Genomic DNA, 24,856 nt, shown 5'->3' with positions numbered 1-24,856 from the left:
GGCAGGCGGCCCCGGGGGCGGCGGCGGCGTGGTGGTCGGCGTGGCGGAGGTGAGAAGCTGGCGCTGCTGCTGCCTCGGCAGCACCTGTTGGTGCCGGAGCCTCGTGCTGGTGTGCGCGCTGGCCGCCCTGTGCTTCGCTTCCCTGGCCCTGGTCCGCCGCTACCTGCAGCATCTGCTGCTCTGGGTGGAGAGCCTCGACTCGCTGTTCGGCGTCTTGCTCTTCGTCGTGGGCTTCATCGTGGTCTCGTTCCCCTGCGGCTGGGGCTACATCGTGCTCAACGTGGCCGCCGGCTACCTGTACGGCTTCGTGCTGGGCATGGGTCTCATGGTGGTGGGCGTCCTCATCGGCACCTTCATCGCCCATGTGGTCTGCAAGCGGCTGCTCACCGCCTGGGTGGCCGCCAGGATCCAGAGCAACGACAAACTGAGCGCCGTCATTCGCGTCGTGGAGGGAGGAAGCGGCCTGAAGGTGGTGGCGCTGGCCAGACTGACCCCCATACCTTTCGGGCTTCAGAATGCTGTGTTTTCGGTAAGTGAGACTGCCCCCCCCAGGCCTAACCCTTTTCCGTCTTTTTTTGAGAGGTCTGCCGACCACCCAGGGAGGGCGCTGCAGCGGGTAAGTACCTCAGAGGAGTGACACTGACAGTAGGAATGATAGTTACTTTGCACAGTACCCCGAGAAATTCATCCTGCAGCAAGACAGATCTCTTCTGCGAGTTCTGCATAGGAGACCTGGTAGAGAAAGAACTGTTTCCTTTCGGAACTAGATGTGATTAAAAAGGAGGTGCCCTTTTAACTTGGGGGAGGCATGAATGAAAATGAGCATTTTTAACACTTGTCATTGTATTTCTGTAGCAGTTTTGGCAGCAGTGGGGCAGTATGACTTCACGTCCCTAACTTGCTTTCTTGTGTGCGTGAAGGCATTCAAGGTTTTGACTCAAGTTTTAGCGCCATGGGGCTGAAGGATACATGAACAATGGCAAGGATAGTTGCAGAGTCCATCTTTTGGAGTTTACTAAATTTGTAACAGGCCTTTTTTTTTCTTCAAATAATTTGCTGTAATACGATGTGAAGAAGAAAATCCTTCTGTTTTCTTCGTAGGGACTTTATCTTGAAGCCGTTGGGTAGTAAATAAAATAGGACAGACAACCTTTTGATCCATCAGCGTGGATTTTGCTTCGTTATACCCACCCTCTGCACGCTTTTCTGCACTTTTATATGCTAGTTCATTTTATGCTAAGTTTCTGTAGCTGTATTACATCACTATGCAGCTGATTTAGTATAGAAACGCTGCTAGTGAGCAGATAATTCAGTGGGAAGAAAGGAATGTGATCTTTGCACAAACTTTGTGACTTTGGAACAAATTACTAAACTTATCTTCATTTTCCTTTTTTTCTGTAGTGAAGGGGGTTAAGCTAGGTGACTGTGTTTTTCAAATTCAATGATTCTGAGCTACACACTTACTATGGAGAGTCCCAGAAACACCGCCCTTGAACTTAAAGAAAACTAAAGAGATATCACAGTAGTTGGGGATGGTCTCAGCCTTAAAGTTTTATCTTTCGATATAGTATGAAGTACAAGCGTGAGCTGTGATTCAACCTTGCATGGTGATAGACCAGTTGCTCAAGGAATTGGAAAGAAGATTGGGACTAAGAAACCTGTATAGATTTCTTTGGATTGGTTTGTCTTCCATTATCCTTGTGTCCTTGTGCCTTTTCTTGTCTACCTGCTATGTGCTACTATGCTAAGTTCCTTCAATATATTATTTCTAGTCCTTACACCAACCTTGCTGATTCTGTACATATACACTATTTCTCTACTACTGGTGCTCTAGAGTCCTGCTGTTTTAGAAGGTGGTGACCTTGGTCAAGTTGCTGATTCTCTGTTCTTCAATTTCTATTTGGGAAAATAGTGGTACCTACTTCATAGGGGTGCTGAGAAGATTACGTAAAGTGGTTGTATGTAGCAGAGCCTGGCTTAGCAGACGGTCACATGTTGGCTTTCGTTGTTGACTTGTTAGTTTTTACCCAAGGTCAGCTTGGTAGTAGATAAATGGTAGAGTCAAACTTTGAACTGTGGTCTGATCCTAGGGTCTCAATCCCTGGTGTTATTTCTTCATTGTATATTTACTGCCTAGTGGAGTCATGGGTATATGGGAAAGACTCATGTATTTGTTACTTGATAATATGGTAGATTCTTCTTTCTAGTAATGTCTCTTACATATTAAATGCATAGGATATTGCATTTTGTACTTGGGAATAATTTAAGGTATTCATGTACCGGAAGTTAAAACCAACCTTGACAAGGGGCAACTTTCATTTTGGCATGCTGGGTTCTGGAAAAAAAGAAGGAAAAAAGTAAAATGGTCTATTGAAGTAGGTATTATTGTCACCATTTTCCTGAGAAGGAAATGGAGATCCAACCATCCAGGAAATTCTGCATTCAACTACCAAGTGATAGACCTGAAGATTGAGCCCATAATCTGCTGATACCGTTCATCTTACTGTAAAATTCTTAGAGCTATAAGCAGGGTTGGCTGTGAATCCACTGGATGCAGTTACGACTTGTTCATGTTGTTATTCTGAAGTATTTGCTTATAGAAGTAGCCCTTCCAACTAAAACAGTCTTCTGAATTCACCTGGGGCATGTGAGAGAGAAGAAAATATAGTTTAGGCAGATGTTAGTTTTAGTAAGACTTTCCCTCCTGCCCTGTAGAATTTCATTGTATCTCTGCCCTCTCTACCTCCTACTCTCTGGCTGCCCACAGTGGCCTCTGCTTGGGCATATTTCTCTTATTTTATACCTCCACCCTACCTTTGAAATTGTCTTTTTGGAAAAAAATTTCCAGTTACAGTTCATTTTCTCAAAATAATTTATCTGGGTGTACATGAAAGAGGAAGTTAGGTATGAGGGTCATGAGAAGCACAGACTTTGGAAGTATCTTTGCTTAGTCCCTGTTCTAGTGTGACCATCTTCCATTTCCTCGTATATAAAGTGCAGTGGGCGTAAGCATTGGATAAACTAATGACTAATAGTCAGTTCTTGATAATTGCTAGCTATCATTATTATCATTGGTTGAGGTAGTTATATTTATGTTTTAGAGATAGGGACTGATTGCAAAAGATGACTATATAGAAGAAAAAAAGGGACTTCCTTTCTTACCTGTTCTTAACTGTAAGTCTTACCTTCTCTTGTGTATGCTAGAATGGGGTAAGCAACTAACACTCCACTTTTGAAATTCTTAAAATAGAAAAAAAGCCCTAACACCTTATACTACTCATTCTTAAGCCTTAACAATTTAATTTCTCAAGAACATACTTAGTTTTTTTTTCTTTATAAGTGCACCCTTCCTTTCTTCGAGGAAATAGGCAAGGATTTTTGTTTGTTTGTTTGTTTTCTAAATTTTTAAAATGAGATTTTGTTTCTACAGGTCTTGGTGCCCATTGACAAATTTCAAAACTCTGTGTTTTAGGTACTGTTACTACCCAAACACATATCTGGGGTAACATTGCTTTCTTATTGCATTAGGATAGGCTAAATTATGCTGCAGTAACAACTATCAAATCTCATTAGGCTAAAAAGCAGTGTTTTATTTATTCAGCTTGACACAAGTTCAGGTCAGTCTTAGTTTGGAAGAAGGGTCCTCTGTTTTATGTCAGTTTTATCTGGGATCCAGACTAACAGAGCCAGCCTTGCACTTGGGTCCTGTGACATGGAGAATTGCATGCCAGCTTTTAAAGTAATCTCATTTTTTACTAGGCTGAAAAAGTTACATGGCCGCAACTAACCTCTAAAGGGTTGTAAGTGTGCCATGAAGGAAAGTGTACTAGAGCATCTGGTAGGCTACTTTCTGTCTGTCTCTGAGTCTGATCATCGCCTAAGTCCTGTGGATTCTGCCTCTTAAACGCTTCACTCTAGCTCACTGGCAGTTTTGGTACTCTCCTGCATGAAATTTTCAGGTTGCTTTTCGTTTTCCCTTGGGATGAATTGAAGACACTCTTGGATTTACCTCTGTAGCCTGTCTCTTTGCCAAGCTGTGATTGCATGTATCCTTTAATGGTTCATTTATTTAATCCTCAATACTCTTAAGAGGATATTTCTTATTTAGATACAGCAAATAAAAATCCTATCTGTAGCCTTGAAACTTCAGGTTCTTGTTTTTTTCAGTGGCTGTCAAAAGAAATTTTAGATGGAATAAGAAGGGATTGTTGCTTGATACTGACAGATGTAGGGGATGAAATCCTGAAAGAGCAAAGCCATCTGGAAGAAACTTGTTGACAAAGTTGAAAATTGAAAACATTCATAAAAATAATACCTCGTTTTGCATTTAGTACACATTAATTGTCCTTACAAGGTATATGCTATGATTAAAATGTCCTTACAGAGTACATGCTGTGATGCCTCTTGGAGACTTTGAAGTTACTTCCTGTAAAATGTCTTTGATCCAGAAATATTACATGATAATTAGTTGTTATGGGCGGCAGAATTCATACTGTGCTTGAAACTTCCAAAAGAGTCTAATGTCAGTTGTTGTTAGTTTGCAGGACAGGAAATCATAAAAATCGTTCTTTTTTATTATGGTTAAAGAAGAATCTAAAAAGTCGAAGACTTTGGTGAATTCCTTCATTTAAGCAAGTCCACATGGGAAATTCTGTTTTTTTCATCCTTAAATCTTTGAAACCTAAGATTAAACCTAAAGCATAAAGTGGAAGATTCTCTCATTCATATGTTTAATACTATACTATTTCCAACTTGCAGAGCAAATTTACATACATGATATCCTTTATAATCACAACAGTCTCCAGTAGGAATCAACCCTAAGAGGTATATATACAAGATAAGTATTACAAATTTGGAGTCAGACGTAGTTCTAAAATGTACTTTGTCGTCATGAGGTAGTTATAGTTGCTCTTTAGAGCCACACTTGCTGTTATAAAGTGTGCTTAATAACACCTGCTGTAAAGTTACAATTTTAAAAAAAGAAAACATAGTTTGCTCTTTATTTACTGTTCCTTTCCATCCATCTTCTGCATTCTAGAGTGAACACACTGAAGCTCGAAAACTTGTTTTAAAAAGTGAACAAATACGTACATTGCTTGTACTAAATGCATGCACATATCACATATTTAATGGTCACACCAGCCCTAATCTTTATCTTGCAGCTGAGGCAGTTGAGGCACAACGTGGGAAAACTTGCCCAAGGTCCCACAGTTTTAAATGGTTAGAGTTACTCACTTGCCTATGTTACTAGTGTTAGAGAAGAGCTGGGTTTCCCAGACTTCGGCTTCTCCTTGTTCTGGACCACCTGTGTGTTACACTCATTTTGTGAACGACCTCCTACATGTCAGGCAGCCCACAGGGTTCTCCACAGCTGAGTCAGTTGTCATCCCAGGACGTTAGAGCAGGCTTAACAAACTATTGCCCAATAATATATGGCGTACAAGCCAAGAATAGTTTTTACATTTTTTGATGGTTAGGAAAAAGTGCCAGAAGAATAATATTTCATGCACGGTACAATTTGATGAAGGTCAAATTTCAGCATATTATTGCAATACAGCAATGAACATTCCTGTATGTGCTGTCTGTGGTCTCTTTTAAGCTAAAACAGAAAAGTTGAGTAGTTGGGACAGATCAGAAGCCTCCAAAACCTACATAGCATGTCACAGAAACATTTTGCCTACTTTTTCGTTGGAGTCACTGCAACAAAATAGCCCCAGGTATGATCACCTGCATTTAAGGAAGCGGCCCTTAAATCCTTGTGTATAAGGTATAATCAAAATGTACAGTGAACGTTTATATTTTAAAAAAACTACAGTAAAAGACACATTTCTGTGAGTCCCCTTCAGAATACTCCTCCTTCAAATACACTTATTGCATCATTCTTGTCCCTTTCTGAAGCAATTCCAAAGGTCTTCATTCTAGTCTTTGGTTTGTGGGCCTGGGATATGTGAAACTGGTACCGACTGAAATATTGACAATGAAAGATGTCATTATAACTTGAAGCTTGTCTAGCTATTGGATAAATTTTTTTTAGGAGTTTAAAGTACCAAGAAAAAATTCACTTTTAGTAATTTAGATCACAGTGGAACTGTATTACCATTAAATAAGTTTTTGACAAGTGACTCTAAGACCCCTGCTGATGTCTTAGTCTGAGCTCTGGGAACTCCTGGCTCTGTCTCAGCTGCTGTATAGCTATGGCAAAGTCATTTAATGAGTCTGGCCTCCAGTTTTATTTGTAAAATGAGAGGAGTTAGGTAAGGTCTCATAGTTTGCTTTTAAAAAGATGAATGAGGGGCTGGGGATTTAGCTCAGCGGCAAAAGCGCCTGCCTGGCAAGCGCAAGGTCATGAGTTCGGTTCCCGGTACCGGAGAAAAAGCCAAAAAAATAAAAAATGAAAAATAAATAAAAAATAAAAAGATGAATGTTCTGAGCAACAGTTTAACATTACACTTTCTTTTCCCCAAACATTTTAGTGATAGCATGTTTTGTAAAAATGCTTGTTTTCTCATTTTATGAAATTTTCATTCTCTATTATAGGTATAGTTGTAGATTTAGATAAAAATGACTGGTTGTAGTAGCCATCAGTACACCAGTGTGTCAAATGATTATTTCTTCCTGTTTTTAAAGTATCCTGATTCCTTCATATGGTAATAATTCATGCAGAACAGGAAGAGACTGTTTTGGAGGAATCTAGAGCCTAACTTTGAAGGATTGAGAGAATGAGCAAATCTACAAATGCAGCGTCATGTCAGCCCACGTCCTCAGACCTCACAAGGCTCCTGACACAGTTGACCAGTCCAGTTCCTTCGACCTGTTTCCCCTCTTTCTTCCTCTTTTATTATCTCCTTGGCTTCGGTGGTTTTCATGTGTCACATACCGGCTTGTGAGGCACAAGTCTTTATCTTGCCCCATTGTCCTAGCAGCGTATTTGCAGTATGGTTTAATATCTCTTCCTAGATCAAAATGTTCTTTGAAAGTAGGGAGGTATTACTAAACTTATTTTAATAATATGTTTACAAATACGTGTTCATTGTAAAGACTGAAAATCATGGAAAGTGCAAAGAAGGCAATCATCAACATTTTAGTGTTTATGTTTCTAGTCTTTGCTTTTATTGGTATATATTTTTCTTGTATAATATTGTGAGTTAGTATTATAAGTAATTTTTGTGACTTTACTTGTTAAAATGAACATTTTACCATATAAAGTATGATACGACTTTTAATGTCTACACAGTCAGCTATACTTTTATGTCTCCACATATTTTTATTCCTGATTAGAGCTGATCATTTTGTATAAAAGGCACTTGATAAAGTTGTGTTGAATGAGTACATATAATAATCCTATAGTTTTTAAAACTGTATAAAAAAGCTTTTCAACTTGTGTTCCAGAGATTATATGCTTTAAGAGATGTCTTTTCCCCCCAGGGATATTTACTCTGTGTGTGTGTGTGTGTGTGTGTGTGTGTGGGTGTGATCAAAGGATCATTGATGCACATTATTTGGAAGCCATTAAAAGCAGGTCCTGATGCAGGGACATTGGACTGATAAAGATGTTTGTATATATGAAGGTGCTATTAGCAGAATCCTCTTTGACCCAACACCTTCTTCAGTTGTTAGCCCTGCCTTGTTCCTTTTCCACGTAGCATTTTTCCCAGAACCCTCAGGGGTTTCCACTGAGACAGGGTTTAGCCTTGGGATTAGGTTCATCACGGAGGTAACTTGAAATGCTTTTAGTTTTCATTCAGTATTCATTCAGTAGGTAGCTGGTTTGTTTGTTTGTTCTTTGTGTTTTTTGGTACTGGGAATTGAACTCGGGACCTCACGCTTGCGGGACAGGCGCTTGTGTCACTGAGCTATATTATATCCCCCGCCCTCAGTAAGTAACTGGAAAGTGCCTACTATGGTGCTACCGTTCTAGATGCTGGAGATACATAGCACTGAACAAAGCAAAGTCCATCCCTCAAGGCACTACCTCTCAGTTTGTGAACAACCAATTACAGATAGATTTGTCAGTTCTCCCTCTTTATAAACCAGCAGCTATTGTTAGTCTCTACATTTATCGGCAAAACATTTCGTTGTTGATACATTTGATCTCCAATCAGCATATATTTAGCTCCTAACATTTAGTAGACATTATGCTGCTGAAGAACATGAAGAGGCTTCTTGCTTCATAGAATTTGTAGTCTGGGTGAAGGGCAAACAAGGGTGAGATCTTCAGGCACAGTGTTATATCCCAGACCTTGGAAGCACTTCTTATGTAGGCTGCAGGCATCAGGGAGAGTTTCTGAGAGGAATCATGACTGATTAGTGAAAGACAGTTGCCCAAGTAAAATCAGTAGAGGAAGCATGTGAGTTTCCCTCCTGGAAGAAACAATGTACAGAGGCCCACAGGGAAAAGTACCAGTAGTTCTAGGAATTGGAGAATTTTCATGCTTCTGGAACACAGTGAGGCATGAAGCATCAGAGGATCAGAGGGTCAGAAGCCAGATCAAGAAGCACTTTGCACTCTGAAGAATCTGATTCATATGAAGATGGAAGTGAGCCAGACTAGATTTTTTAAGCAAGACTAGATTTGCATTTTAAAAAGATTTCTAATGGGAGTAATATGTGTGTAAAGACTGTAGGGAAGGACACTGCATAGAGAGAGAGCCGGGCCATGGACAAATTCCTAAAAGGTACAGTCCACAAGCTGCAGTGGGTAACTGGCTGTGGGGAGTAAGGGAGGAGCTGTGTGACTGACTTCTCAGGTTTACAGCTGGGGTTGCTGAGACTGGGGACTAGAAGTATCTGGAGAATGGACAGAAAAGAATGAGCAGGTAATGTTTTTCCTTCAGCCACTTTTAAAAATGGTCATTTTCCCGAGAATGAAAACTAGTTTCCATTTCTGAACATTTTTCCTCTTCCTCAATTTTTTGAAACACTGATAGTATTTTGGGGACAGAGGTAATAAAATGCATAGCTTATTAATAAATAATAATTGGATGAAAAGATTAAATTGTAGTCAGTTTCTTTGGACTGCTTCATAAAAATCATTATAGAAATTTATGATTTTTCTATGTAATAATATTAGATATTTTAATTGGAATTTATGTAATTCCTCAGCAGTAACTTTGTTAATAAACAGCATTCCAAATACATAATCCTAGAAACATGCTTATGCAGGAAAGTATAACTCTACCCAAACTAATAGATTAATTGAGATATGGGTAGAAAATGAGTTCTTTTGAACAAAGATTGCCTTTAGGTTCTTCATTGTATCTTTCATATATTATTCATTATACGCAAGATGTTGTATATAAAAATGACAGTGTTTCTTAGGTCAGTTACAGTTGGTAAAACTCCTGTGAGCAAATATAAACTTAAAACAGCAAGGAGCTGGAGCCCAGCTCCTTCAGAGCTGTACCTTGTTCTGTGCCAAATGTAAAGATAGAAGCCATCTGATTAGCAGCTCCAGAATTGCCCTGTTTAGAGGTAAAGCAGTTCTTGCTTGTCAGAATTTCTCCCCACACATCCAGAATAGTAACTACTCTATTTTGGGGGGACCCGTTTGTTTTAATGATAAACGGATGCTTTATATTAACACCTTGTCTTAGTTACTCTTCTCATTGCTGAGACAAAATATTCAACACTCAGAGTTAAAGGAGGAAACGTTTATTTAGCTTACAGTTTGTAGAGATTTCAGTCCATAATTGGCTGGCTCCAAGACAAGGTGGCACAGCAGACAGGCATCGTGGAGGAAAAACAGTTCATGGCAGGCAGGCAGGCAGGCAAGAGCAAGTGAGGGATGACCACAGCTCTTTCTGTCCGTTAGACTTATCCGGCTACTTAGGGTGGGTAGCGCTCCCACCCTTAATCCTAGTGCCCTTGATCCTAGCATTGCACCGTGAAGTGCATCCATCCCAGCATCACACATTCTTGATCCAGCCACCTCTGAAAATGCCCCACCTATGACTGCAGGAGGCTTTAGGGGGAGACATCTAGGCATAAGCCATAACACACCTGCTGAACCAGATAAACGAACTGGGTTTCAAAGTAATCACAGGCCCTCTGGGAATAAGAGTATATCTACCATCAGATGTTGTTTGCTGTCCCTGAAATTATTATTGTATGTCCAGTCCTCGAAATGAATCCGCAGGATGTCTTTGCTATCCTAAGTTTCTTCAGGTTCTTTGGATTTGGAGGACAGCTTCTGAGCCAAGAGCCAGGTGCTGAAGGCAGGAACTCTAGTGCAACTGCCCTATGTAAACTTTAATCTCCCTTTGGAAAGTAGAATGAGGAGACATGTTTAAAAATTTGGTGAGGGCTTACTAGGGAGAAGATATTGGATGGGTCTCTTTGTGGGAACAGGTACTCTAAATTATATTTACCAAAGACTAGAGCTGGAGGGAGGTTCTCAGTAGGATTTTGGCAAGCAAGAAATGCTGTAATAAACAATTTGGAATCTGTTTATTTTTAGCTAAGTTATTAGTAGTTAAGAAACTGTCATTGTGTTCTTCAGCTGGTTAAATCACTGAACACTGCAGCAAAACTGTTTACAGTGACTACAGTTGGTTTTGTGTTTTCATATTCAACTCTACAGGATGAAAATGTGTATAAAGAACATTGTTTCCAGGGGCTGGGGATTTAGCTCAGCGGCAAAAGCGCCTGCCTGGCAAGCGCAAGGTCGTGAGTTCGGTTCCCGGTACCGGAGAAAAACCAAAAAAAAAAAAAAAAAGAACATTGTTTCCGTAAGATGAAGTTGGCTATGGAAGTTTTGACAAACTGATTTATGCATTGGACCACAGTCTTAATAAAGAGTTGAGTTTTACAGTTGTTTCACATTAATAAAATTTGTTGTAAAGATCCCCATTTTCATATTTTTATGTCATCTGTGAACGGCAGTTGTGAGTTCTATTTAGAGAAACTTCATTACATTGAAGTGATACAGACAGAATGTGCATTCTAACATTTTGGAATATAACTTAAGCTTTTAGAGGTAACTTTCATAGTATGTAATGTTATTAACTGCAACATAATTACAGTGATGTTATATTTACTCATTTTATACCTTTAACGTGTTTATTCTAAAAAAAGTTCTTGCACCTGTTGGTGGACTCCTGGTACTTCTCTGAGCAAAGGCTCACTCTTCATTGGCGGCCCCTAACAAGCGTCTTTATTTTACAGGATTTCCCTTGCATGTGGCTTACAAATAATCCAAAACATACTCCACCTTCATTACTGTAGTGTGTGCTTGCCCTGCACGTTGTGCTGTTGCGTTCTTCCTGGAACACCTACCTCCTCATCCTTCTCATCATTGCCTGCCATAGCTACATTTAGCTTTCACATCCATTCTGAATGCTACAGAGTTCCCTGTGGCCCCAACTCCTGCATTTGGATTCCTCACTATTCTTTCATGCTGAGCACATAGTCCTCCTCCAGGCTCCCTTTTCCTGTCTCAGGTAGGGCTTAATTCATTAATTTTTGTCGATATCTAAATCCTTAAAAGGTAGGCACTTCGGTTCTCTCCAGCATGTATTGAAACATCTGAATGGATAGTTACTGAGTCAGTAACTGGTAAGATGAATTAACGACCTGTTGCTGCAGTATTCTGTCCGAACCATTATGGTGCATCTAATCATCTGGAATGGAGATGAGTGCAACTTTAATGAAATTATAATCCCCATGATTATTAGATTACATTGTAGTTATGCAGTAACCTGTGGCTGATTAAAATACCAGATCTTAAAATTAGTTAAGAAAAAGTTTAATAAAGTAGCAAATAACTTCCTTATGTACCAGTAATACCCAGTAGGGATACAAGAGAAGTTATTCTCAAAATCAGTAACAGTGGTAACAGTGATGTGACATGCCTAGAAATAAACTGAAAAGAAATGTATGATGTGTGTGAATAAAACAAGTACATTGTAGTAAGATGTGTAAAGAAGATGCTGAGTGATGATAAAAACATTTCTAGATAGGAAGACAGAATACGGTGGCTATTTCAGCTCTATCCCACTTAATTTATAAATTTATCTTAATCCTAATAGAAAATGTACTAATTTTTTTTTTAAATGGTACTGGGAATTGAACTCAGGACCTTGCACTTGCCAGGCAGGCACTTGTGCCCCTGAGCCATTGAATGGCTAAACGAGCCATAAAAGTAGTAGTGAGAATGATTGTGGCACTTCTAAGAAGAAGAATCAAGAAGGGATGTGAAGGGAGTGGGAAATTCCTTGCCAGGTAGTAACTGATGGTCTTCACTACAATTTGGGTTTTAACTACCAGATTTGAAATGGGGGTGGTCTGTAATAGAGCCCCTCAGAGACCTTTATATACATTAACCTGACTTATAATAAATATCACAAGTCAATAGATAATCTATTTAATTATCTAATACATAATGCTAAGAAAATAGGCTATTGGGAAAGGGAGAAAATAAGGCTCCATCCTCATTTTAATCTGTTTAAATTCCAGAAGGAGTACGTGGTAAATGTGACAAAGGAAAACAATAAAAAATAGATTAAAAGTTAACAATCTGGTCTAAGACTTTCTAAAGTTAAAAGCAATGAAAAGGCATAGGAAAAATTGATAATATTTGATTATAGACATTTAGAAATTATTACTAGTCAAAACATAAAAGATGATCTGTGTGCATGTGTAATCCTGGCAGCTGAGGAGGCTGAGGCAGGGGGATTACTTGAGCCAGGAGTTAGGGCCAGTCTGTGCAATAGTAACAAGACCCTGTCTCACAACAGCAACAAAAAATGCTAAAGGACACTTTGGGGTAACATAGGCCATGTCTGATAGATCATAGGTTATCTTTATAATGTACAGAGATCTTACGAATAAGAGGAGCACTTAACATTCAAAAAAAGGATAAATATGAATAAATTAAGTCATAAGTGAAAATAGTGAAGACTAAATAAGGATGAAATGTTTTAGACATACAAAACTAAAAATGGTTGAAATTTAGTACATAAAAGTTGTAAGAGTATGATAATCATAGACACACTCTTTTTGACAGATATAAAATTAGTGTGGATGTTGTAGAACCTGCTGTGAAATTTTTACTATTTGAGCCAGTAATTTCACTCCAAGTGATCTGTCATAAAATAACTGAGATTGGTGTTATACTAGTCATTTGTTGCTGTATGAAATCATTTCAGAACTTAATAGCTGAAAACAACAAACATTTATTGTCTTATTGTTGCTATGGGTCAGGAATCCTTCTGCAGTTTAGCCAGGGCCTGTGACGGGTTTCCTCCGATTCTGCAGTCCTTGTAAGGTTCGACTGATTGACAGAATCCACCCGCAGGCTCATACATGCGGCTGTGGCAAGCCTCAGGCCTTAGCTGTTGGTGGAAGAAATCATTTCCTTTCCACATGGGCCTCTCTGGGGTGCTGCGTGCAGCATGGCAGCTGGCCTGCTTGAGGGAGAGATGGAAGTCCTGTTCTTTTTGTAACCTAATCTTGGAAATGACATATCATCACTTCTGTGCAGTAGTCTGTTTGCTAAGAAGTAGTAGGTCCAGCTCACACACCAACAGGAAGAATACAAAGGGCGTGAATACCAGGAAATGGACTCATTTGGAAATATTTTAGATCCTGTCCTCTATGTAAGTTAATATGAAAAATTTTTGCTATAGTTGTGTATGTATTTTTAATAACAGCGAGGAAACAAACATGAAGACACAGAAATAAGCAATGCAGATTTTCTGCATCTAATGTAATGGTTACCATGGCTCAAGTTCTCAGCGCAGAAATGTCATTTTGAGGTTATCTGGTTTCACATCCCCTTAAGCACACTGCCAATTAAGAGTAATTAGATTTAGTGACATGAGGAACACTTAACAAAATTTTTGAAAAGTAACCTACATGTGTGTTTTTTTCACATGTAATAAAAAAATAGTTGCAAATGTTCTTTTTCAGTGGCAGAATAATAGAATGTGGATATTTTTTTAATTTGTATTTTATTTTAAATCTACATCCTGCACATATCTCTTTGATAATCACTTTAAAAGTTAAAGTGCTTTTAAACATTTCAGCCCTTTCCACTCCCAAGGAAAAACCTCTAGCAAGACCTATGTACACATTTCTATGTTATCTGGTAATGAGTTATTCCCTTTAATCTATTTTCTAGATTACTGATCTCTCATTACCCAACTATCTGATGGCATCTTCGGTTGGACTGCTTCCTACTCAGCTTCTGAATTCTTACTTGGGTACCACCTTGCGGACCATGGAAGATGTCATTGCAGAGCAGAGTGGTAGTGGGTATTTTGTTTTTTGTTTACAGGTGAGTTTAAGGCCAAGGGTTCTCTTTCCTTCTCTTTCTCTCCCTCTGTATATTGCCTTGATGATTTAATAACCTGTCAGTTTTCACTGACATAATTTAAGAGAATCTTTTTCTTTTTTGGGTCTCTCATTGTCCTTTCAATACTACATATTTTGACAACGTTTTCTTAATTGTGTGGAATATGGAAGGTTTTAGAACTGAATTAATATGTATTGCAAATTCTTTTAAGGAAGAAAAAGGAATGATAAAAAAAGGATTCTTTTTTTCAAAGTCATTACAAAGCAAATATTATATTTGGACTTCGTGTGAAGGACTTGCTTTAAGAAAAATTTCATAATATCTTTGACATTCAGGGAGTCAATTATTACTTTCCTTTACAAATTTTCATACAGAGCTATATTTTCTTAGATAACCAGAATCTAGAAGTTTTATTAGATACGGTTTATTTGTCTTAATATAACTTTGATCACATATTGTTAAACTTCTTACACATTGTATCTGCAGTATATTATATGTAGTAATTTAATGTTTGTGATAATCTCAAGCTCCTGTAAGATTCTAACACACTGCATTCTCAGATTTTTAAATGTAAATTTAAATGTATTTGTTGTTTTAATTTCCCGAAAACGAGTAATACGTTCAAAACATCTTTTCTTTTGACATTTGGTTGGTAATTAGAATTCATGAGTAGCTCATAGAGAGCTGCTTATTTCTGTGCATCTTAGTAAATTGTACAACTGTAATCAGTATAGTTCCTAATGCTTTTTAAACTATAGAATCATCTTTTTATGCAGTGATTTTTTTTTTTTTACCTCTTCATTTGAGCTGGCAAATTTAACCTTAAAAAACAAGACAGAAAAGGTACATATCTCTTAACCCAGGCATTTATGGGGGCGAATTAAGATTTAATCAGGCTTCACTTTGATTTGCTGATGTTAGTTAGGGCTTGATTTGTTTCAGTAAGGATTTAATGGCAACTTATAAAATATATACAGAAGAATGGGGAAGTCATCTTGAAGGAGAAAATTAGCATAGAGGAAAAACCATGAAGCTTATGTTAAAGTTAGTAAGTATATTCATGCTAGAATCAAACCATAAATTTGCCTCTGAGCTTTGTAACCATCAACCTAAAGTGAGTCTCCAGTGTCAGTAAAGTTGGAGTACTTCAGAATAGCTGATCAGAGGAAGCCACAGCTGTGCTTGTACCGATGTCCAACTTAGATCCCACAGTGTCTCTGTAGTCACTCTTTTCTATGCCCTGCATTGTTTTGTTCTCATCTAGGAAAACCCTAATTCTGGATAAATCCAAGTTTGATGTGCTTTGCACCTGTTCTTTTGGGTGCGAAGCCGTATACAATACAAATGGATACTGTTTAATTCATGGTTGCAGACCTTCACCTGCTTTCTCAACACTGCCCGCCAGCCCCACTTTCGCGCCTTTTCACTCTGATATTTCCTTGAAATAGTTAACATATAGCCTGAAATAGTTTCCAGTTAGATTCATTCTCTTCCTACTACTTCCTTTTGCATTAAGAGATTGCCTTTTCTTTTCTTTAACAGAAAAATCAGAGACTTTCAAAAGGGAAATCCCTGCATTTCCACCTAGAAATCTGTTTACCGTTGTGTGCTCCTGCTCATGCCCTTGGCCTGCTTTCCTGTTGATAGTGGCAGAGATGCCTTTTTTCCTGTGGAGGCTTGTCCTCCCTGTGTGTGGGTCTCTCGTTTCATTGTAATAGAGAAACTTTTTAAAAACAGTCATGTAACAGATCTAAGAGAGGACCTATTCCATCATTAACCTTGTCTAATTCAGATGCACTTTCCAGTTCTCATCCAGTTTGACCTGCTAGTAGCCCCAGCGTGTTGACCACACCTTCATCCTTAAAACTGTCTTCCTTTCATTTCTTGGATGTCACTGTTTTGTGTTTCTTCCCCACATGCCTGGCTTATGTTTGTCTTTTCATGTCCTAAATACATGGTTCTGAAGAGTCTAGCCTACATTTTCTTAACTCATACAGAAAATGTGTTTCCTTGGCTAATCCAGTTGATCCGGTGGATGCTGATGTTTGTATAGATTCCCAGAGTCCAGTTCATGTCCTTAGCTCAGACTTCTTTCCATTGCTTCAGACCAGCCTCATTCATTGAACTTTTCTAGATGTCTGGAAGGTGCCTTAAATTCAACACGCCTAAATTGAACTTGGGATTTCATTGATGTATCCCCCCAATTAATTCTCCGAACCTTTTCTTCATCTCTTTACATGGTGTTGCATCCACTCTTAAGTATCACACATAAGAGTTTTCAGTAAATGTATCTTATTTCTAGAACTGACATGTTAAGGACAATTAGAGGATTTCAAAACTGACCTATATAATTCTATATTAATTAATGTTTATCCAACTGTTAGGTAGGTATTTTTTGTTCCTGCAAGGAAGCTTTTTTGTGTTACAAATAGAAAAGTCTTGACTTGTAGAATGCAAGCATGATTCATATGGATTAAGTGTTATATATTTGCTGTGCATTTACCTGATAGCTTATAATACTTAGAGAGATATTGGCTCTCCGCTCCTGGGAAAAGCAACAAAAGATAAAATAAATAACTATGTATAAAGTATTTAAAATGTAAGCTTTCTCCTATCATTTAAGATTTATTTACTTTCTGTATATATTATTGATAACTAATACTTTATTTTTATTCACAGATTATTATAAGCATAGGCCTCATGTTTTATGTAGTACATCGAGCCCAAGTGGAGTTGAATGCAGCTATTGTAGCTTGCGAAATGGAACTGAAAACCTCTCTGGTTAAAGGCAGTCAACCAGATACCAGCGGCTCTTCATTCTACAACAAGAGGACCCTAGCATTTTCTGGAGGTGGAATCAATATTGTATGATTCTAGAGAAATCTGTGATTGTCCGGATCCTAGTGTGCTGTCCAAGGTCTAGAAGTCACTTCGTTAGTGGCAGAGACAATTTCTATTTGTATTACGGCACAAACAAAACTGACTAGTTTTTAAATTGCACAATTTTTTTAAGGCGAGAATCATTTTCTGGATATGTAAAATGTAAATGTAGATGCAATTTTGGCTGCACCTCTTTATCAAGCCTGTCATGGCCTATAGGTCTGCACTTTAGTGTTTTTTAATCCTTTTATTTCTGGGTACTTCTGAACAGAGATAACCCAAATGTTTTTTTCTGCTTAGTGTCTTAATTTATAAAATTCATGAATACTTGTATGCATCTTATTTATAAAGATGAGTAAAAGTATGCAGGTTTAAATGTATGTTACTAGCTGTTCTTTGCTTAGGTAGCCTTTCCAGAAGGAATAAACAGTGTTTTGTTTTGTTTTGTTTTATTGTTTCAAGTGGGACCACTTTGCTTCCTTTTCCTTACTTGTTAGGAAACAGACATTAACTTTCAGTTGAATGTATCTTTGCAAGCATCACCTTAATGCAGGGCCATTTACATCTTTTCACAAAAGCTTAAATCCTACAGTGTGGGACTGAAGTGCTCTTAAGATAAATACGTTTTTATTTTCACTGTGTAATATGCAAAGCAAAAGGGAAATTATTTAGTGGGTAGTGGCTCAAAATTAGAACTTGTGTTCTAATTTGGTTACATTGGCTTTACTCTCCTTTTATCTTTCATCAAAGGGCTGTCCCATTGCAATCTTAATAAAACATTTTATTAAAATGAACTTTTTCCCTTTTTGTATTAATAATTAGGCTTTGAAATAAATACATTATTCCTTTAAAATGGTGGGCTTGCCATCATTGAAGGTGTCACTCAGGTGGCCTTGTTGAACAACACGCCTTTTGAGAAAACCAAGCTTTAAAGTCATGTTTCTATTCCATTGAAGTACTTACATATGTGTTCCTATACTCTTCAGCTTTAAAACTATGAACAACTTAATGCCCAGTTTTGTATTGTTTGCCCTACTATAGGTAAATTTATTTTGTTTTGTTTTTTGGTACTTGTCTTTCTCTGATAAGACTCAGGAATTCTGAAATGTGAAATTATCTCAATTCTTTCTCTAGTAGCATGATGTCAAGTGTATTTATTAATAGCACTTACGACTGCAGAATACAGTAATTTGGCGTATAATTCATATAATGTGTGCATTGTTCATTTTTAAAATAGTTTAAGCGTGCAATTACTTATTAGTCTTTACTAATGAAACAGTAGTTATTATGTGGATTTTCTATTAGGCATCTCCTTTTTTCTCCGTGAGTATTGCAGCTTATCAGAGACCTCTTATTTGCCTTTTCATTAAAGGGTAAAATTTTTACCCTGATTTACTGAACTACGAAGGAATTCTTTGGAAGCTGATTATTCAGTCTTGTGCTAGAGATTAATTTTGCCCCCTGTAGATGTAATTGTTTTCCTTTCCTTCATAATACATACATTCTCTTATCTTGGTGTAACAATACGACACTTAAGTGCAAATATTCGGAGAGGCCCCTGGGGATAGCACATAGTTGGCCTCCAAATCCTCCCTTCTGTTATTGGGAGGAAAAAAAATACATAGTGTTAGAATATTCGTATTCTTTTTTTTAGTCCTAATTATTCAGTTTTTCAAAAAAATTAGTTTAATGATCCTGTTGAACAATATATTTTATTTATTCTTTTCTCTCTAACTGGTCAGCATGTTTCTTGTGCTTCTTGTTTGTCAGTTTTTGTTAAAGGAATCATTTTAGATCACTGTTTTCATATTTGTTTTACACTTCATGTATTTTGAAGTGCATTTATTTACTTAGCATTTGTGACTTGAATAACCTCACCAAATGAAAACCTTTTGGTAGTTTGTAATATGTTCTTCCAAATGTTACACTTCGCGTGGTACTTATACTAAATATGTAAAGGTAAAAGAGAAATAATTTTTCTGTGTTCTGCCAATCATAATTTTATATAATAAATTATCCATTTTTTCCTTAAAATAGTATGGATTGAGTGTTTCTGAAACATTACTCTGTAGCTGAAGGATTTTTCATCAGCATTCCCGGCCTCCAAGGAAGCTGCAGTCCATTCCAGCACCGTGCTGCTAGCGGGCATTTGGTTGTTGGGTGCTTAGGTTGCGCTCGCTGTAAATGGTGCCCGCATTTCTGCGCCTCCTGTGCTCAGTCCCCAACCCTGCCTCCCACTCGGGGCAGCAACACGTTTCTGTGGATGTTCTTTTATGTTGTCCAAGTTTTGCCTCCAATCATATATTTACGAAATGCCTCCATTTGTGAACTTTTATAGCAATGAAATGTTTTTGATTTCGTAAGCTGCTTACATACAGAATAAAGTTGTTTTATTCTCTTTTAAAGAAGCACCTGTTTTCTAAATTTGGTGAAAGATAGGTTGTATTTTAGTTCTCAGGACCTGTCCTTGTTTTCCATATTTTTGTGGTATATGGTTTACTGTTTACCAAATCTTGCTGTATAAATTTTAAGTACTTTCATGTCCATTTTTATTTGATCATCTGATTTATAAAATGAAATTTGTACTCTTCGTTTTGTGAAAGTAAAATAACCAAGTCTGCATCAGAGTGTACATTTTGAGTTTATGTTCAGAAGTCCCTGGATTTATTCAGAAACAGCCATTCTCTTGGAGGTACTCTAACAGCTGCAGACCTTTCTAAGGTAGTTTCCCCTGAGAAGATCAAGTGTACAGCTGTAAGACACTTAACCTCACTGTGAAGCTGTGAAATTCAGTACTCTTATGTGCCCTTACTATAACTGAACTAAATGGCGAGGTGCATGCGTATGTCCGCATCACTATTTGGTAATGCACAGTACTGATAAGGGTGCTTCTTAGGGAGGGTGCTGAGACGTAATATTCATTAATATTTGTTAGTTATAGGGCTTTCTTTAGGGTGCTTGAGAAAGTGCTTAGGTATATGTCAGTTCAGTGCAGGTAAATCCTACATGTTTGGTAAATCCAGCTCTTCACAGCCCACCAATATTTGCAGAGAAGAGGTTTTTACAGACTTCAGGAACATTTCTGAAGTGAATTGATGAAGTTGGTGGTGGAATTTTGTTTCAGTCAGAAGGTAGTCATTATTTCAGATTGATGGGCATTATTCTACTTCCTGGGTTTTAGAGTAGTTGTTGCTGATTTCTGTTCTAGTAAAGTATTAAGGGTATAATTTTTAAAGGGTCACTGCATAAAGCTGAAAAGTCATTTTTTAAAAAGGGAGAGGAAGGCCAAGTGTGGTGGCACACACCTGTATTGCCAGCATTTGGGAAGCTGAGGCAGAAGAATCGCTGTGAATTCAAGTCCAGTCTGGACTACATGGTGAGACCCTGTCTCAAAAAACCCTAAACAAATAAAAAGGAGGAATTGCTGTTCCACAGGGTATTTAAGACTCAGAAGTTTAAATGAACTCTCGTACTGAACATAAACTGTTAACTTACTCCACAACTCACTTATCATCTGTTTCTGAACTGTAAAGAAACTGCTGCAAACTATTTTGAAGGTGGCTAAAGATTTAAAGTGAATAATTCTAAAGGTAAATCAGTAAAATATTGATAATTGGTATTCCAAGTCACTTGTGTGCCTGAGAAGATAAACGATGATATTTTATTTTCTCTTTTTCTTTCCCATGAATGTAGAGACATGTCCCATGGACAAGAGTAGTTCAGGGGAAAAAGAAGATGTATATTTAAAAATGCTTATAAGCAATCCGTGTGCTATGTTGTAGCAGAGGGCCTGTGGAGAAATGGTTCTGATGTCTTACGTTGGCACTTTGCAGTTCTTCCTGATAGTGTACCACTAAGTTATGAAACACCGCCTACCAGCCAAACAATTGATAACCTTTTGTCCAGAGCTGTGATAACCTGTATGATGCTTTTCATACAGTTAAAGAACTTTCACCAATCTAATTTTCTGTTGATCTGTACCTTGCTTTACATGACTGTTTTCTTAAGATGGCATTACAGCTGCATAAAACTTTCATCTTAGCATCCAGCACTGTTGTATAGGTTTTGTTAACTGCTTCCGGTCAGAAGTGCCTGGGGGCGCATGGGGTCATCACGCCTTCCAGCCAGGGGGTGCAGTGTTGACCTTGTCAGATCAACGTGTTGGCATGGTAGTGTGCTCATAGCTCAGGACAGAGCTGTGGTTCCTGCCATACCTTCTCCTTGGTTGACACTAGAATTTTTATCAGCACTCTTGTGTATGGGAAAAACGTATGTATTATGAATTAAATATTGAGCATTATATACATGATAGTGTTAAACTCCGTGTACCTGGCAAATTTCTGGTTCATCATTTTCCCAGATTTCAAAAAGTTGATTAGCAAAATTGAGTGATTATTTTGTCACTGTCTTAAAGGTGGCTCAGTATTTTCTAAAGTACTGTGCTAGGTGAGAAAGTTGAAAAATCATGAAGTATATACTGAAATAGAATCGAAAAGAGTGGACAGGATACGTACTGAAGCAAAAGAGTAATTGAAAATTGTAAAATTCTCACGGCAGGTGTATAATTAGAGTGGAACGGTTTAATGTAAGTGTATTTATCCTAAGATCCATTAGATTCATGGCTAACAAAACGTAATAGAAGTCAGTAGGGAAGTGGACCTTGATTCTTTGTTAGTTATAAAGCCATTCTCCATAGAAGTGTTTGCAGCATGGTCTGTTTAATACCCTTTATCTCTTAGGCTCCTGTCTGAAATTCACCATGATGGGGAGGGGAAAGGAGTGCACTAGTTTTCCACCCCATTTTTCTTCAGTTTATTACTCTGGTTTTAACTTTATTAACTGGCTTGTGTCAATATATTTCTACTTTAAATTTTCTATACGATGGTTTTGTTTGCAATCCATGTGTTAGGTAGGTTTCGTAGCAATACATTAAATTATTAGATGGACTTGGAATAGATTCTGGGAACGCTGAACCTGAGAACATCTTTCCTCCCCTTCACTTGGCTGCTGTGTTGCAGATGAGACCTCTGATGGGGAGCTTGGCAGGAAAACTAGGGCAGGATTTCACCTGCATGGGCCAGCTAGTGTCAGTAAGGCGGAAAGGCTGGTGAGCTACACATCCCAAAGACTTTGGCTTTCAATTCTGTAGGCTTCTGCAGGGCAGTTTGGTAGTGGGAATCACCAAAGCACATCACACACTCTGATCTCTGACCAAGGTTAAGTGTTTCCTCCTGCCTGGGAAGAAGATGCATGAATACCAGATGCATAGCAGCTTCCTCTTCAGGACTGCCCGCTTTCCGGCCCACCTCCAGCCTTGCTGGTGTTCTGTGTTAATGCAGCATTGTTCTTAGGGTCAAACAGCTGGAAACAAAGGGAGCACAGTGTATGGGGGAGTGGCTGAATAAAGTATGACACACACACCCCATGGAAGACAAAATAGCCATTAGGAAGGATGAACTAGATGTACACACGTGAGTTAGAGGGATTTCCACAAAGTATTCTGTGAAAGAAAGAAGACACAGAAAACTAAAAATACCGCAGTTTTAAGAAAAAGTCCAATCTCCTGTGTGTGTGTGTGCATCCATGTGTGCATACAGACCTCTGCACCTGCCCTGTAGGAGATGAGTAGGGATATGAATATGGAAGGAGACCTGCTAGTGTCCTTTCTTCACGGCAGCCAGTTGGCAGTATTCCAATGCCAGGGCCATTGTTTCTTGGATACATGAGGTGAGAGGCTGTTAGTTTCTCTTTCCTTTCCTTTCTCTAACCTGGTTAACCACATACCTCATAGGGAAATTGTGAGAATTAAAGAGGTTTAGTGTTGAGTACTACTTGGTACTAAGCACATAATAAGTATTAGCTGTTACTACTGGAACCTAACTCATTCTCAGGTGAGAAGCCATTCAGTGTTTGAGTATTTGGCAGACTTGGGTGAGAATGGCAGGGAAGGTTAATAGAATGCTTACCTGGCCCCTGTCTTTTTGGAGCACACAGTGAACATACAGAGACAACATAAGTGAAATAACAAGTGTACAGTACTTCCAGGACAAAGGAAGGTCAGTATAAAAATCACCCAACAGAAACTGAATAGTGAAAGCAATGCTTGGAGAAATCACTGAATGGGGGAAAGGATTGGAGATGCTTCTTGAATAAGACATAATTGTTATCGTAATTTTGCACTTTGCAGATAAAGACTATAGAAAGCCATGTGCTTAAAAAGGTCTCTGACCAAAACAGATTCCAAAACATTGATGTAAAAGGTAGAAGTTGTGTAAATAGGCAAAACCTTTTTTATGAATGAAATATCAAGTCAAAATTAAATCTGCTTCCCCAGTGACTACCTCTAGGGTCAAAATTACCAGCACCTTTAATTTCTTAAGCTAACATTGAACTGAGACATTTGAATGATTTGCACAAGTCCTTTTCTTCGTATAGTTGATTCTAAATTTATTACATTCTTGTTTAGAATGTCAATTTTCCTTTTGTCAGTGCAGTTACTTGGTTACACTAGTGAGAAAAAAAAGATTTTAATTTTGTGAATTTCCATCTAGTCAATCTTTTTTTTTTGAGAGAGAATCAGCTAGGTATGAGGCACTTGCTGAACATTGCGATTCCAGAGACAGGACTAATACTAGAGGAACTCCTCATAGTGGGGAAGGTAGAAAGTGAAGGCACAATAGCAGTGCAGTGTAAGCAGGTGCATGGTAAAGGTGTCCGGCACAGGAGCAGAAGGAATGATGAAACCGGGCGTGACAGTGGGGACACAGGCCTCTAGAGTGGAGAGGGAGAGGCCAGGGTTGGGAAAGGGCTACAGGTAGTGGTTGGTGAACTGACAAAAGACCAAACCGTCCAAGAGCAGAGGGAGAGGACTGACATACAAAGCAAAGGCATAAGAAAGAATGGAAAATCGTTGAACACAACTAGAACATCGGGGCAAGAGGGAAAATAGTGAACCAAGACCGGAGAAATGCGACATATGTCTATAGGCTATAAATATCGTGTAAATGGATTCATATGGGATATCAAGTGAGAAGTGTGAGTTTGTATTTATGGGTAAGAATGTACTGAAGTCTATTTTAAATCATACTTGGCAGTTTGGAGGAACTGAAGGTCAAGATTACCAGTCTAAAGACTGACCAAGGGAGAGGGAAGAAGGCCAGAAATAATATATAACAATAAATACGAGAAAGGTTATACTTGAGAAGTGTAGAAAATAAAAACGGTCCTTGTGGGAGGTAGGATGGCAAATGGGCGAAGAAGCTGTGATAGCTCCTCAGTTATGAGAGCAGATGTTGGCTTAAAGTATGAGCAGTTTGGGGATGGGAAAGGAGATGGAAACACCTGTGGGCATGGAGCTTACATAGGTCTGAAAATCAAGTACTGCAGGAATGGGCTAGAGACAGAGGTTTGGAAGCCATCAACATACATAGGTGGTATGTGAATTCGCCATTCCCGGTAATATTGAATGTGATATAAACCGAGGGCATCTCTAATTAAAACATAGTAATATAAACTATAGAATTTAAACATATGTCGTTATTCCATGTTAGCAGGAAAACTCCTTCCTCGGTGTTCTTTTTGTTTGAGACAAGTGCAGGCTGGAAGTTGTGACAAATGCAGGTTATTCTGACAGCTGTCAGCTGCATAACTATGTGCCAGTCCAAACATTTCCATATGTAGGCA

General features: G+C 38.4%; 1 protein-coding gene across 1 annotated transcript in view; it reads left to right on the top strand.

Annotated features, from left to right (window-relative positions):
• Positions 1-24,856, top strand: part of Tmem64 (transmembrane protein 64) — a gene marked incomplete at its 5' end in the record, with an annotated part of 46,501 nt that continues 21,645 nt past the window's right edge. The window contains 3 exon segments of the mRNA XM_005381765.2: positions 1-529; positions 14,120-14,275; positions 16,973-17,144. Coding sequence (XP_005381822.1) covers positions 317-529; positions 14,120-14,275; positions 16,973-17,144 — 541 coding nt within the window.

The sequence above is a fragment of the Chinchilla lanigera genome, unplaced genomic scaffold, assembly GCF_000276665.1.
Source record: "Chinchilla lanigera isolate Chin_1 unplaced genomic scaffold, ChiLan1.0 scaffold00016, whole genome shotgun sequence".
Taxonomy (NCBI): Eukaryota; Metazoa; Chordata; class Mammalia; order Rodentia; family Chinchillidae; genus Chinchilla; species Chinchilla lanigera.
This window is presented reverse-complemented; position numbering and strand designations above follow the sequence as displayed.